The sequence below is a fragment of the Acomys russatus genome, chromosome 14, assembly GCF_903995435.1.
Source record: "Acomys russatus chromosome 14, mAcoRus1.1, whole genome shotgun sequence".
Lineage (NCBI taxonomy): Eukaryota > Metazoa > Chordata > Mammalia > Rodentia > Muridae > Acomys > Acomys russatus.
The window spans coordinates 45,001,258-45,016,537 of NC_067150.1; the positions used below are offsets into that span (position 1 = coordinate 45,001,258).

Genomic DNA, 15,280 nt, shown 5'->3' on the forward strand with positions numbered 1-15,280 from the left:
CATGAATGCAATTTTCTCCACAAAACAGCATGCTGTTAAAGAGTGTGCAACATGAAGGGATGCCGTCATGCTAACTAATGTGACTGGCAAAATATAGTCATTTTGTAAGGTAAGGCAGAGTTTAATATTTATGTAATCAAAGTCCAAATAAACCTTCCTCGGCTTGGACAGCTTTCTAGCCAGGTGCTCCAGAGTGTGTGGTGGTGACGTGGCTCACGCTCAGCTACGCCATGTATATGAAGGTGTTGATGTCGGCCTCATCTCTCCTGATGTATTTGTGCTCTATTAGCCATTCAATTTGCTCTTTTATCATTTTCTTCTGCGGTAAGAACATGTTTTTCAAAATTTCTACTAATTCAGTCTGCAGCTGAGCATTGCTAATTTTCTTTCTCATTTTCATTATCTGTATGATGGCTTCCTAAGAGGGAAATGAAAACAAAAGTCAATTAACACTTTAAGCTAGTGTGAGTAAGGCAAATCAGTAACGTTTCCTGTGTTATCTTCCAACACCAGGCCAACTGGACAGCAGTCCTGAGACCTGCTTATTCACCAGCCACAGTTTGTTTCCATGACACTTATGACAAAGATTTTGAAAGTAAAGGAAGATAAAATTAACTATAATCTATTTTTTACAAAAGATTAATAATGGGTTTTAGTGTTGGTCTCCCTGTATATCTGTATACCACATGCATGTCTGGTGCTTGACAAGGCTGAAAAAGAGCATCAGATCCCCTGGAACCAGAGTTACAGAGAGGGTTTTCTGTTTTTGTTTTGTTTTTTGGAGACAGGGTTTCTCTGTGTAGTCCTGGCTGTCCTGGACTGGCTTTGTAGACCAGGCTGGCCTCGAACTCAGAGATCCGCCTGCCTCTGCCTCCCGAGTACTGGGATTATGGGCGTGCATCACAACTGCCTGGCTAAAAGACTTTTTCCTAAAGTTAAGATAAGCATCATTTTGCAATACATTTTTAAAGGTTTGTTTGTTTTTCAACAGGGCCTCTCTGTGTTAGCTTTGGCTGTCCTGGACTCATTTGTTTTCAAGAGCCTCATCCTAGAGCCAAAACTCTCCAGAAATCCATGGTTCTTATTTTAACCTCACCACCAACTTTACTAAGACGCCTCCATTCCCTCATGCAGCCCGTGTCACTCTGCCCGAGATACAGGCATGTCTGATTTACTGGGTGTTTGCATTTTAGGAGGGAAACATTTTATTTTCAAAAACTGAGTATTGGTAATTTTCCTAACATTTTTTCACTCTAATAAAATCTGTTCATAAGAATTTACAATTAAAAAAAGCAGACATTCTCCCTATACAAACCTGGGTTCTTAATATCCTTAGTTGAACTATCCCTTCATTTTCTTCTTCTCTCATTCTTTCTGTAGTAAGCTGCAAACGTCCAATCAAATTGATCTTTCCCCTTTTCTGAACTTTTGCATTTTTTCTGCAAAAAATATGAAAGCGTCAAACATTTATTACAGCACAATGTCTGAAGTCTTTTAAGTATTCTAAAAATTAACATTCAGAGTTTAAAGGGTAACAAGCACCGACACATAGCTTTACTTTAAACAAGCCCCTGCTCCCCCTGCAGTCCTGGCACTGGGGCAGCTGAGGCAAGAGGGTCTTGAATGGTTTGAGGCTGGGCTACTTAGTAACAACTCCTTTTATTCAAACAAAAATCAAAACCACATTTTTTTAATTCCTTCAAACAAGATACAGCCTCTGCTGACCAGTGAGTACATTCCTCAAAATAATTACATTACCATGAAAATGTAATTTAAAAAGACAAGAGTGTTTCTTTAGCACTGTCTGATTGAGTTCAGATAGCTTATCCAGTCTACTCTACCTTCTACTTGCTAATAATTTTAGTTTAAAAATGAAATGACACAAAGTCACTACTCAGTTACTGTTTTTAACATCACATGCAGCAAATAATCATTTTAATACAAAGTACTGAAGTTCAACACAGTAAATCCACCAACATAACCTTACATCAAGCTGAACTCCTGGTTCACTGAGAAGAGGGTGCCTTCTGTAAAGTCTTTGGGTGAGTTGACTTGAGGTTCATACAACAAAACTTGCCGCTTGAGCTTAGGAAAAGCTACTAAAGACTACAAAGAGAAAGAAAACACTGAGCATAGGAACTTATACGGAATGCTAGGTTCAACTCTGCAAAACAGGCACAGACGACTTCTAGACATATTTACAATCCAAACTTTTATGTAGCATCTCCATTCATGTGACAATGTAAACGCATAATAAAAAGAAAAGAAGAAAGAGTTAGCTCTAAGAAAGTGATAAATGTTTATTTACAACATGTAGTGAGACAAGTAATTAGTTCTGGTAATTCAGGACCACAGTAAACTGCCTGCCGCTGGTAATAAACAGCTTTGTCCACTGTAAACAGTTTATTCTGAATTTATACTATAGGGTCAGCATTAAATGCAGTTATAATAAAGATTATTATTAGCACAGTTTACAAAATCAGACCTAACTCGCTTCTCCATCCTCTTTCTCTGGTCATTTTCTACTTCCGTAATTAGCCTCTTTTCAAGCTCCCCCGCCCCCCATAAAATCCTCACTATTGTGCATTTTTTTTTAGTTTAAAGTCCTATTCACGGTGTCATGAATTAAAGAAATCTACAGTGGCTTAGGTACGCAGTTCAGTGATAGATGTGTGCCTAATATGTACAAGGCCCTGGGTTTAACTCCCAGGAACAAAGACCCAGCTTTACAAGCCGTTCCCAAGTTCCCAGCTATGTGACACAACAGCAATTTAAAAACAAAAGCACAGAAAATAGAACAAACCCATAGAGTCCTTCTGAGTTCTGCGTCAGGGAGCTCTGTTGCAAGTTTTAGGTTTTCAAAGCTGATCTTCTCTCTGGGCCTTTGGTTCCATGCAAACAACACAGCCAACTGAAACGTGGTCACCTCCAGGTCATACTGACCTACTTCATTCTTAAACGTTATCTGCAATAGATAAGGGGCGTCAATGAGAAATTTTTTCAGCGAAGCAGACTCCAATATCTAGTGAAGTGTACGTAAGATACTATGGGAAAGTGAGGTTGCTAGTTTTCTTCCAAGACCCATTCCTCCTTACTCGTGGGTAATCATGTTAGCAGACACACAACGCATCTTCCAGCTCTCCCTGCGGCACAGTGTGGCTGTGTGTCTTCATTCTGTCCACTGTGTGTGAAGTGGAATTTGTGAGGAAAATGTTTATCAGTTGCCTTAAGGGGCGGTGCACCGCCTTTCCCTTCCTTTTTGCAGAAAGACAGACAGAGTTAGGGATCAGATTGGCTTCTAAAATCAAGGGCATTTGTTTGGTAAGCATTACACTGAAATTTGAAAACCGTGTCCCTGAAAGCTAGGGACAGAGCCACTGTTCGTGTTGGTTCTGCTTGCACATATACATATGCACCACATATGTGCAGTGACTGCTGAGTCACAGGAGGGCACTGGATCCCTCTGGGGTTGGAGTTATAAACATGTTAGGTGCCACATGGTTGCAGGGAGTTGAATCCAGGTCCCCTGGGAAAGCATCGGTGTTCTTAACCACTGGGCCATCCCTCTGGCCTTTGGGTAACGCTTTCTACTAACGCCCCGACTGACAGCATGTCTACTTACAATTCCATTTGACATGAGATGATGCCAGTGTAATTTTCTGCCGCTGTGATTTTTTTTGTAAAACTCTTCTACTTCCGGTATCAAGTCCTCCAGTTCAGTAGGAAGTGAGACGAAGACTTTCTCAGAGCTTCTAGACCAAGCACCAGCATTCAGAATTTTTATATTAACTGAATCAGCTACAGGAAAGAAAATCAGACATTATAGATATTTTGATGACAATTTAAATTTTGGTGAAAATAAACAAGAACGAGGATTTGTTAAAAGGAACCATTTTGTTGTTGTTCTGAAATAAGTCTTCAGAGGCCTAGAATTCTGTTTTGACAAATGGTTGTAACTTGTAAAATCTTTGATGTTCTTTTTTTTTAAGCATAAAAATACACATATTTAATTATAAATAATACCTGGTAATGCCAACTTATTATTTTTGTGCATTTCCTTAAAAGCTTGGTTCAAGTCTTCAGATACTTTTATGTCCTGGAACATTCTAGCAAGCTTGTTCACATAATCTGCTGGCATACCAACTTCCTACAAAAAAAAAAAAAAAAAAAAAAAAAAAAATTCAAAGAGAGAGAGAGATGAAAATTTTATAATCTGACTTAATAATAAGGAAACATGTTAACAAAAAAGTATCTTGTTTGTTACTGGAGGTTCTGGGGACTGAATCTGGGAACTCATGCACACTAAGCAAGTGAGTTTCACCCCCATCTTAGATGCTTTAATAAAAAAATTCTCTTCTTTATTAGGGTACAGGGTAATATCTACTACATTTGGACTCTTAGAAAATAAGCAGGGGTTTCTGTAGTCTTTGCTTTGTTCATTTCCAGTATACATGGATTTCACATGTGAATAAAATCAGCCCCCAACTCAGCACAACTACTGCTAACCCATGCAGCAAAGTGCGTGGATGGAGTGCAACCTGTACCTTTAACTGCTGATCACGCCTCAGGACAAAATGACAGAAGGACAGCACTGGTCCAGCCCAGCAAGCGCACACCCAAGGGCCTCTGGCTTGGCCACTAACTACTTATCAGACGATGACTGTGACAGACTAGAGCTTGGGGATCTGCTAGTCTCCAGTTCTTAACTTACAGGCATGAACCACCACCCCCACCACTAGCTTTTTATAAAATTACAATAGTTATTATTTATTTACAAATATTTCTACAGTTAAACATTTATTACCAAAGACACTGTTAAAATTGGTTTTGTCCTGGATACTACTTAAATAAAATCAGTTAAAATTCAGAGTGGGTACAAATGAACATACAATAGTATAAACAGAGCTGGATTAAAATCAATTAAGAAAATTCACTTTATTAGACACTACTTTTTTATATAATCATATATTCTTACAAAATGAATCTACTTGATTTTTTAAAAATATGTATTATTATGGATAGTGTTCTGCCTGCATGTACTTACACCTGCAGGCCAGAAGAGGGCACCAGATCTCATAGATGGTTATGAGCCACCATGTGGCTGCTGGGAATTGATAACCATTGAGCCATCTCTCCAGCCCCCCGAATCTACTTGATATTAATAGTAATACCAAAACACATTACTTTAGCATTGCATAATGCATATGCATAAAAGAAAAAAACTCTTAGGCAAATGAGATGGCCCAACCAGCAAAGGTGCTTGCTAAAGGGCCTGATCATCTGAGTTTACTACTCCCTGGGACCCACAAGGTAGGAGGAAACAACAGGACTCCTTTGGCCTTGTTAAGTTTCAAACCCAGGACAACCAGGTGCCTATTGATCATGTCAAAGTGGGCCTGGCCTCTGGGTTTAGTCCCACCTGTTATAGGGCTGGCATACTCTGCCCCCAATGCAGACATTTTGGTTACACACCCACACTGTGCACCTTTGGCCTCCAGCTGCTGCACCTGGTTCCTCTTTCCCCTCCCTGTCTCTTCACACGGCTCAGGGTCATGCCCACTCTGGACTCTCCCAGATGTCTCTGCCTCTGGCTATATCTCTCTTTCATCTACAATAAACTTTCCCCCAACACACCTAGCAGCAGTCACGTCCTTCCCCTTTTATTTCATGCTTCTGGTGTAGAAGCCATGGGAGTTCTCGCCCCAGGGACTCGGCAGCTCTAACAAGCTGCTGACCTGCTCTCTAAGGTACTATGGATCATTTGTTCTCTCTTCAGCTCTTCCTTCCATCTTACATAACCACTCATCTCTCCTTGCCTACTCAGTAAGTCTCCTATCTCCCTACTATGCCAAATTGGGGCATCCACCATGTGGGCATCTCAGCAATGGCCACCACATGGGCAATTCTACTTACTAAGACATTTGCACCTCTCTAGCTATTTTCTCCTCTGCCTGCTCTAACCCGGGACCAACAGCTGAGGTGCCTATTGTCAGAACTTTAGGCCTGCCCTCGACCCCACCTCTAATAAAATGTAAACGAATTGTTGTACTCACTCTTAGCCATTCTACCATGTTTTCTTCAATCTCACTATCAGCAGAGATGTCCAATATGAGACGTCGGGTAAGATGAGCTTTATGATACCTCATAAACACATCTTTGTTTTGTACATATTTAAGTACCAAGAGCTGCACAGAAGACAAAGTTACTTTAAATTTTTATATACTTAGACATTTCTGTCTTAGCCAAAAGTCATGTAGACTTTTCTTTTTACCCCAATAGCCAGGATGCAGATATATACAAAGACATAAACAGAAGCCCATTAAATTATTACTCTCTGAGAAACCAATTCAACAGCAAATTTGACAGTTTTTGCTTCTCATTCGTTCATTCATTCATTCATTATTTTTGAGACAGGGTATGTATGGGACTCACTATGTGTAACAGGCTGGCTTCAAACTCAGAGCTCCCCCTAGCTTCCCCTCCTGAGTGCTGGAGTAAAGGTATGCAGCACCATGCCTGGCTGCATAGCTGAGATGTTAAACCAATTATCCTTTAGTTCCTACTAATCCAAGTTTTTCAGATTTTGTTATCTTATTTTGTTTGTTTGTTTTGTTTTTTCTTATTTTGTTATCATCTCCTTAGGCCTTTCTGTCTACTTGTGATGTTTCTCTCATTTTATCACCTCTCTACATTAAATAATTCTACTAGCAACCAACTAGGAGAGCCCAAGAAACTGGAGAGATGGCTCAGCAGTTAAGAACACTGGCTGCTCTTCCAGGAGACCTGAGTTCAATTCCCAGCACCCACTTGGCAACTCACAACTGTCTGTAACTCCAGTTCAGGGAATCTGACACCATCACACACATACATACAAGCAAAAACACTAATGCACATAAAAATAATAAAAATTAGACCTAAACAAAGAAGGAAAGAAACAACATTCATCTACTCTCTTTTGTCCCTATTTCTCTTGGGCTCTCACAAAAAGGAGCGAGAAAACTCCACTTGTTTTTATTTTTTTCTTTAACAGAAACAGACTTTAATCACCTAATGCATCAAGAAAGAAGCCAGGAGTGGTAATCTTCTAAGAAAAATGTAACTAAATGGTATAGTGCCTGTCTAGCATGTACAGGCCAAGTCAATCTCCAACACCACACACACATGCAGGAAAGGGCGCGCGTGCACACGCACACACACACACACACACAATCAATCAATGAGGAATAAATAGATGATATTTTTTTTAAGGAAGCTTTTGAATAACAACTTTTAGGTACAACTAACTACCTTATGAAGGTGTTATGTTGTAAAATGTAATATTTACAGATAAATACATTTTTATCTGTGTGTAGTGTGCACATGTATGTGATATGGAGGCCAGAGGTTGACATCTGGCACCTTCCTCTTTTTCTCTGCACCTTATCTTTTAATTTTATTTTATATATGTGTGTGTTTCTCCATGTACTACATGCATGCAATGCCTGTAGGGGCCAGAAGAGGATGTCAGATCTTCTAGAACTGGAACAGAGGGTTGTGAGAGCTTGGTGCTGCAAACCAAATTCAGGTCCTCTGCAAGAGCAGCCAGTGCTCTCTACTACTGGACCACCTCTCCAGCTTGCCTCATTCTTTGAGATAGGGTTTCCCACTGAACCTAGAGCTCACTGATTCAGCAAGGCTGGCTAGTCAATAAGCCCTGGAGTCCACCTGTGTCTGGCACCACATGCTTACCCCAGCACTGGGTTACAGCTGCACATGACCAGACTCAGCTTTTGCTGTTTTATGTGAGTGCAGGGATCCAAATCCAAGCCCTCATGCTCGCACAGCAAGCACTTTCCTCCTCTGAGCTATCAAATTAAGTTTATTTAGGAACCTGTAATTAGCAAAATCTCTCTTCTTCCATCTCAGAAGGACAGCACTGCTTTGGAAAGTACCCTCATGCTCTCCTTACTGGCACAGCTAAAACTGTTACAGAAGAGTGAGCATGCCCGTTCCTGGGTGACATTCAAAGGACAGAAACTGGGCAAGCCCCAAGTGTTCCCATGCTTCAAAAAGCATGTCTGCTGTAATCCCTTCCTGGTTAGACTTACTGAACTGAGCATGCTCAAGTCCCCATATAACATCTGAATGCTTTCTTTGTTGGAGAAGAACACTGACTTGTATATAACCATTTCTCCTTACTTACTATAGGAAATAAATCTTTGCTGATAAAGAAATAAAAAATGTACTTACCACTTCTTTAAGCTTTGCTTCAATCTCCTCAGAGGTTAGTTTTTTGCTTAATGGTGTTTTCCTTAACAACATGTCACAGTAATTGGCAAGCAACTCAGGACATTTCGATTCTGGCTGAGTTTTCAACCCCACTCTAGAAAAGAAAAAAAGCAGGTGTCCTTTACTGCAATACTATGATCACCTAAGCATCAACTTCTAAAGTGATTCTTCTTGGTCTCCACAGTACTGGTGATGGAGAGCTGGCAATGGCACTATATGTGAAAGTCATGGAGACACAGACAGGATGGGAGAAGAGCTCATCGCTTTAATCAAAGTTTGAACTGAGCTGGTCCAACCTGTGCTGCAGCTGTGCTAAGATTCAGCTTTGCTCTGGTTAACCAGTACATTTAAGAAAGGTCCTTCTTTGGTTTTCAACCAAAAGCCCAGCAGGTTCTGTCACTCCCAGCCAGTATGACCACCCAAGTTCTATTGGCCTCCAGTAACAACACTTCTCCAAAGCAGGGAAACTCGGCAACCCTGGGAGCTCCTCCGTCTGGATTGCAATCCTTTTCAGCACTGCTGCTTCTGCAGCTCTATAGCGTTACAACTGCTCGTCATGTATTCACCTGACGATTCCAGTACTTCTCAGCATAAGCACAAGTGAGTGCCCTAGATAATGTGGATTCTGTCACAAGTTTACTCTGATTTCACCCTGAGAAGCCCCTGCGACAGTAAAGCAGGATGCTGGGGGTGACTGAGGGTGTTTCCAGTCAGGATTAGTCTCTGGTCTCATCTGTTATGGATTCAATAATGAAGAGAGAATTGGGCACTGCCTCATTAGAAGAAGTAGATCAGCAGGTCAGGGTGGGCGTGGCCATGGCCCATCCGCGGTAATGTGTCACTGTTTCCTATCTGCCAGGATGTGAGTTGCCATCAAGAACTGACAAAACACAATGAATCTTTGCTCCTTTAAAGTTATTTAATTTTTATTGTTAAAATAATATTTATCATTATCACTATTATTATTATTATTTATTAGACAGGGTTTCTCTGTGTAGCCCTGGCTTTCCTCACATTCAAGAGATTCTCCTGCCTCTGACTCTGTAGTGCTGGGATTAAAGAAGTGCACCACCACTACCTGGTATTCTTTTATAATTTTTGAAGACAGGATCTATAAAGTCCAGACTGACCTCAAACATAAGATCCTCCCACTGTACCCTTGGAAGTGCTAAATTAAAGGAACATACCACACACCAAATTTCTATGAAATGCTATTTTTAGCCATACCTCTAAGAAAGGCTCCTGTCCAGTTTAACTGTATTACTACTTAGAACGGCTAGAAAACGCTGTGCCTAGGTCAGATTTATTAGTAGTCCAAATGCCAAATTTCCATTTTTCTCTAAATTTTACTTAGCATAAAATAAACTCACTTCACTAACAAGAGATTTATTTTCCTTTTAAATTATGGTTAAGTTAGTGTTAAAATGGGTTTCTTTTACTTATGTAATTAATCCACTTCTTTGTGTGTGGGTGGGTGGGTGGTAGGCATGCCAAAGTCAGAGGACAATTTCCAGGAGTTAGCTCCCACCTACCATGCGGGTCTCAGGACTGAACTCATGTTGTCTGGCTTGGCAGCAAACATCTTCATCAGTTGAACCACCTTGCAGGCTCACTAATAGGCTTCCTTTTGACATTCAGGGCACCCCCCACCACCACCACACACACACACCTGATCCAGGGGCTCCCCTCCTTCTCCAGCTAGCCTCCTCTTCTGCCTTCATGGTACATGCATTCTCTTACCAACTCACCTGCTTATTTCCTTCTGAGCTAGAGATCTAAACCAGGCCTCACACTTGGTAGATAAATGCTCAACCAAGGACGCACATGTTAAAAATAGCAATTCAAAGTTTACATTAAAAAATGATTTCCCTGGTAGAGGAATGAAGCTTTTTTGTAGCCAGGCCAGCCTGATCTCCATAGCAATTTCCAGGCCAGCCAGAGCTACATAGTGAGGCAAACTAAAGATAAAAAAAGCTGTGGAGCTTAGAGATGGTTCAATGGTTAGGAACACTGGCTCTTCCAAAGGTCCCAGGTTTGGTTGCTAGTATCCACGTGGTGGCTTCTAAGACTGTCTTCTGACTTACACCAGGCACGCATATGGCATAGTTACATACATGTAGGCAAACACTCATATACATAAAAAAACTAAAACAAACAAAAGCAATGGCAAAGGACCTAGCTCAGTAGGTAGAGTATTTGCTCAGGATACAGAAAGCCATGGGTTCAATTCCCAGCACTGAATAAACCAGGCAGCACTCTGGAGTAGAGACAGGGAGATCTGCAGTCTTTTTAGGTCCTCCTAGGCCAAAGAGGGGGTTTGAGACTATCCAAAGCTAGACAGGTTGTCTCAAAAACGAAACAAAATACCAACAAGTAAAACTTAAAAGCAAACCCAAGAAAAGCCCAAATGTATGGTAAACAGGGCACCTTGCTCACTAATGACGTGTAACAGTCCCCCATACTTGAATTATTTTTTAAAATAGTTTTAAAAGCTTACCCTTTTTGCTTCAAAGGCAATTCAAGTTTAAATATGGTAGCATCATTGACAACTGCTTTGTATGCCTGCAAAAAAACAAAAACCCAATTGGAAATAGAATGAGATTTAATATTTAAAATATACAAATTATATGTTCAATGATACAAATAAATATCAGATGTTTTTCTCAGTTTACTTTTTTGTTGTGCTAGAATTGGATAAAGTCTGCAACAGTACACACTCTATTACTGAGTTATATCTCCAACCTAACTTTAATTTTTACTGGTATATCTAGCCTCAGTACTTTTTGAAAATTAAGCTATATTATTATTGGAGTGGGTTAGACACCAGCATGTGCCATGTGCATATATATATGCTGTGGTGTGGGGCTCTCCTCTGCTTTAAGGGTTCTAGAGAAAAAACTCAGGCCAGAAGCCAGGAGCGTATAATCCCAGCCCTTGGGAAGTAGAGGCAAGTGGATCTCTGTGAGTTCAAGGACAGCCTGGTCTACAAAGTGAGTCCAGGACAGCCAAGGCTACACAGAGAAACCCTGTCTCCAAAAAAAATCAGAAACAAAAAACAAGCAAACAAAACCCTCAAGCCAGGCATCATGACAAGTGACTATTTCATTGACCCCTCACAGGATACGGTTTCAAACATTTCAGCATGGTCCTCATCACAGTGTAACTACCAATATTCTATCAGTATTCTAAACATACATGTACTCTTATTCAACTTCCTAAACAGCATTTTTGTTCCACCTCTTTTCTCCTCAAACTGCTAACATTTCCTTTCCAGTGTCTGTTCTCAACAAACAATATGTTCTTCCATTTCACTGAGGGTAAAAAAAAAAAAACCAGAACAAAACAAAACAAAAAGCAAAACTGACAGTAAAAGAAGATTCAAGGACTGTAAAAGCAACTCTCATAGGACCTCCAAAGGACTTTGGTGCCAAAGAGGTGGACCTGCAGGTAAAGGCAGTTGCTGCTAAGCCTAATTCCCTCATTTTGAGAGAACTATCTCTTTCAAGTTGTCCTTTGACCCCCATACTCACATACAGCTCGGCATGCACTTCCTCACTTACACCAACACTACCACCAAAAGCTGCACTCTTCAGTCCCAACACTTGGGGAGGCAGGCAGAGGCAGGTCAATCTCTGGGTTTAAGGCTAGCCTGGCCGGGCGGTGGTGGCGCATGCCTTTAATCCCAGCACTTGGAAGGCAGAGGCAGGCAGATCGCTGTGAGCTCGAGGCCAGCCTGGTCTACAAAGCGAGTCCAGGAGAGTCAAGGCTACACAGAGAAACCCTGTCTCAAAAAAACCAAAAGAAAAAATAAAATAAAAAGAGGCTAGCCTGGTCTAAGAAGTGAGTTCCAGGATAGCCAGGACTACAGAGAAACCCCGTCTCAAAACGGGAAGAGGAGAAGGAGGAAGGAAGGAAGGAAGAAGAGAGGAAAAAACACTATTAGCTCTGCTTGACATGAGCTTAAAAGGAAAATGAATAAAAATCCAACCATCAGGAACCTTAAAAACACAGGACAATCTCCCTGAAAAAACAAAGGAGGGAGCAGCTTCCTGACTGAATCCTAGTTCACAATGCTACAAGAAGAAATACTAAGCCAAACGTTGCAAATACAGTTTTTGTCCTCTGCAGAAAATCAGAGTTGCCACATTCTTCATTCTCAACTTAGCACCATCATTAAGTCAACTGTAACAGTGTCAACTTTTATCAAAACATCCAGAAAAATATCACCTTATCTCTTGCAGTAAGGAAACGAGGATCATCTTGAAAAGCTTCTTTGACGAGTTTACTGAACCTATTAAACAGGGTAAGTAATTGCTCCACATACTTCTCAGAGTCCTGGGAAACAAAATGTTTTGCATTTCAGCTTTTAAAAGGGAAAAAAGGAAATCAAGAAGTAAAAGACTGAGGCTTTTAAATTGGGGAGAGTTGCTCCAAATTACAAGTTTGCTGTAGATGTGGATTTGAGTGTAAAGGCATCTCTGCCACTGAAGGACTTACAGTAGTGATGGTTTCGGCAGCTGCCACCATGTCTGCTAGGCCAGCACTTATGATGTGCTCCTCCAAATCCTTCAACATTGGCTCTATCCCATTAGGAACTTTGTCCATCAATGAAAACATCAAATGTAACTCTGAAAGAACACAACACATTCATGCAATTACTTTATCCCTAAAAATAAACTTCTGTCCTAATTAATATCCATGGCCTTTTGTTTTTTGCTTTGTGACAGGGTCTCACTATATAGCCTTGGTTGAACGTAGACCTCACTATATATAGAATTGGCTGGCCTCAAACTCACAGAGACCTGCCTCCCAAGGTGTGCGGCACTAAAGGCAGCTAAGTCTTCAGTCATTAAGATTCTAAAGAAATATTACTTGGGAATTTGAAATATATTATTAGTATCCTATGACTACAATTAGTTTAGAAAATCGTTTTGTTTAACAGTGATTTTTATTATTGCCAAGACAATGGCACTTGATCTCCAATAAGATGAAAAGTCTTTGTTCAAAAATAAGTTGCTGAGTGTGGAGGCAAACAGGAAGGCTGAGATTTCAAGGCCACTCTAGGCTTCATTGCAGGTTCTGGGGTAGCCGGGGCTACAAAGTGAGATCATGTATCTTGGGGAAGAAGAGAATACAAAGTACACAGAAGACATTTCATAAAGTGCAATGTTAAAAATTAAATGGTTAAAATCAAGGACAATAAAAATTTGTATTAGAGTTAATATAAAACTGTAGTCATGGGCTGGAGAAATGCTCAGTGGTTAAGAGCACTGGCTGCTCTTCCAGAGGTCCTGAGTTAATGCCTAGTAACCACACTGTGGCTCACAACCATCTCTAATGTGATCTAATGCTCTCTTCTGGCCTGCAGGTGGACATGCAGACAGAGCACTCATATACATAAAATAAATAAATCTTAAAAAAAAAAAAAAAAAAAACAACAAAAAAAAAACTGTAGTCCTAAAACGTACAAAGCTTAGCTGACGTTCACAAAGCCTTCCTCCACAGTACTGATCACCACTAAATGGGCTGTTTTGCGGAGTTCACTACAGATCAGATGTGCCTGTGTAGGCTGGCACCATTTCTATGAGCTTGAGTACACACAGAAGAAGAGCTCGAAGCCATTCTCAGGTGCAGCGCAGTTTTGGTCCTGCCTGGTCACATGGGACCCTGACTCAAAAGCCAAATCTGAGCTTAAGTGAGTTGAAATACATCCTTTAAAAGCACCAGAAACTACATTTAAGACACAGTATAATCTGGATAACACATACAACATATTAAAATTGGTTTCCTCAAGGAAGTAAAAGAGTAATGTTTTCCTGTTTATACCTGCTACTGCACAAACATGCCAAAGAACACATTAATGTTTTGTGTGAAAGAAGGATAAACATCTGTTGTTGTTTGTCATGTTTTTTAATAAGTTATTTATGTACACTGTTGTTTTTCCTGCAAGTACATCTGAGGATGTCAGATCCCATGGAACAGGAGCTACAGACAGTTGTGAGCCGCCATGTGGGTGCTGGGAATTGAACCCTGAGTCCTCTGAAGAGCAGCCAGTGCTCTTAACAGCTGAGCCCTTGCTCCAGCCCTATTTTGATTTTGTTGTTGCTGATTTTGAGACAGGGTTTCTCTGTGTAGCCCTGGCTGTCCTGGAATTCACTCTATAGTTCAGGCTGGTCTAAAACTCAAGAGATCTGCCTACTTCTGCCTCCTGAGTGCTCGGAATAAAGATGTGGTCTACCACTCTGAGCAGGATAAAACATAGCATGTTGTTTTGAGCTTTATACTAAAAAGTATTTTCTTAGTGCCTGTGTGTGAGGGAGTATGTGCACGAATGCAAACCCTAAACATGTAAAAGTCAGATGACAATCCGTGGGAGTCTAGCTTATACCCCCTGTGCTCTGGAGGCTAAGCTCAGGTCATTATCAGGCCTACTGAGCCATCTTTATTATTTTCTAAAAAGATTCACCAAATTTCTACACAAAAGTCCAATGTCCACTTCTATTTTAAACTGTATGTCTACAACTGATACTAGCCTTTAGAAACATAGTTCAACTTTTAAGGAAAAAAAGACAAAAGCCTTTGCAAACAAGTAAGTGTTAGTATATACAGGAGGAAATGTACCTCAACAGCTGCTGGGCACAGTGGCATGCCTGTAATCAATCCCAGCACTCAGAAAGGCAGACACAGGCAGATCTTTCTGAGTTTGAGGCCAGCCTGGTCTACAAAGTAAATCCAGTACAACCAAGGCTACACAGAGAAACCCTGTCGCAAAAAAACAAACAAACAAACAAAAAGAATGACCCAATAGTAATTGATTAGGTGAGCTGCTTAGAATACTCTCGTAAAAGGTTATGTCTTTGAGATTTTACCTACTTTCAGTTTCATTTCGCTTGATCATGCCTTGGCATTCTGCTAAAATAGTCTCTTTAAATGAGGTCACCAGCGCATTTACACAGCATTCCATGAGCTGAAACACAGCAAAAACAAGAACAGCTACTATAAGCTTTACATC

At 40.6% G+C, this 15,280-nt stretch overlaps 1 protein-coding gene across 1 annotated transcript in view; it reads right to left on the bottom strand.

The window, feature by feature from the left end:
* Nucleotides 1-213: 213 nt before the first annotated feature.
* The window catches only part of Cul5 (cullin 5), a 45,875-nt gene continuing 30,808 nt past the window's right edge, over nt 214-15,280 (bottom strand). Inside the window, exons 8-19 of the mRNA XM_051156468.1 lie at nt 15,142-15,235; nt 12,766-12,896; nt 12,496-12,603; nt 10,766-10,830; nt 8,230-8,362; nt 6,054-6,185; nt 4,024-4,147; nt 3,623-3,798; nt 2,804-2,965; nt 1,988-2,106; nt 1,316-1,439; nt 214-418 (exon numbers count right to left, since the gene is read on the bottom strand). Of these exons, the coding sequence (XP_051012425.1) occupies nt 224-418; nt 1,316-1,439; nt 1,988-2,106; nt 2,804-2,965; nt 3,623-3,798; nt 4,024-4,147; nt 6,054-6,185; nt 8,230-8,362; nt 10,766-10,830; nt 12,496-12,603; nt 12,766-12,896; nt 15,142-15,235 (1,563 nt within the window). The 3' untranslated portion in view covers nt 214-223. The remainder of the gene's footprint in view (nt 419-1,315; nt 1,440-1,987; nt 2,107-2,803; nt 2,966-3,622; nt 3,799-4,023; nt 4,148-6,053; nt 6,186-8,229; nt 8,363-10,765; nt 10,831-12,495; nt 12,604-12,765; nt 12,897-15,141; nt 15,236-15,280) is intronic.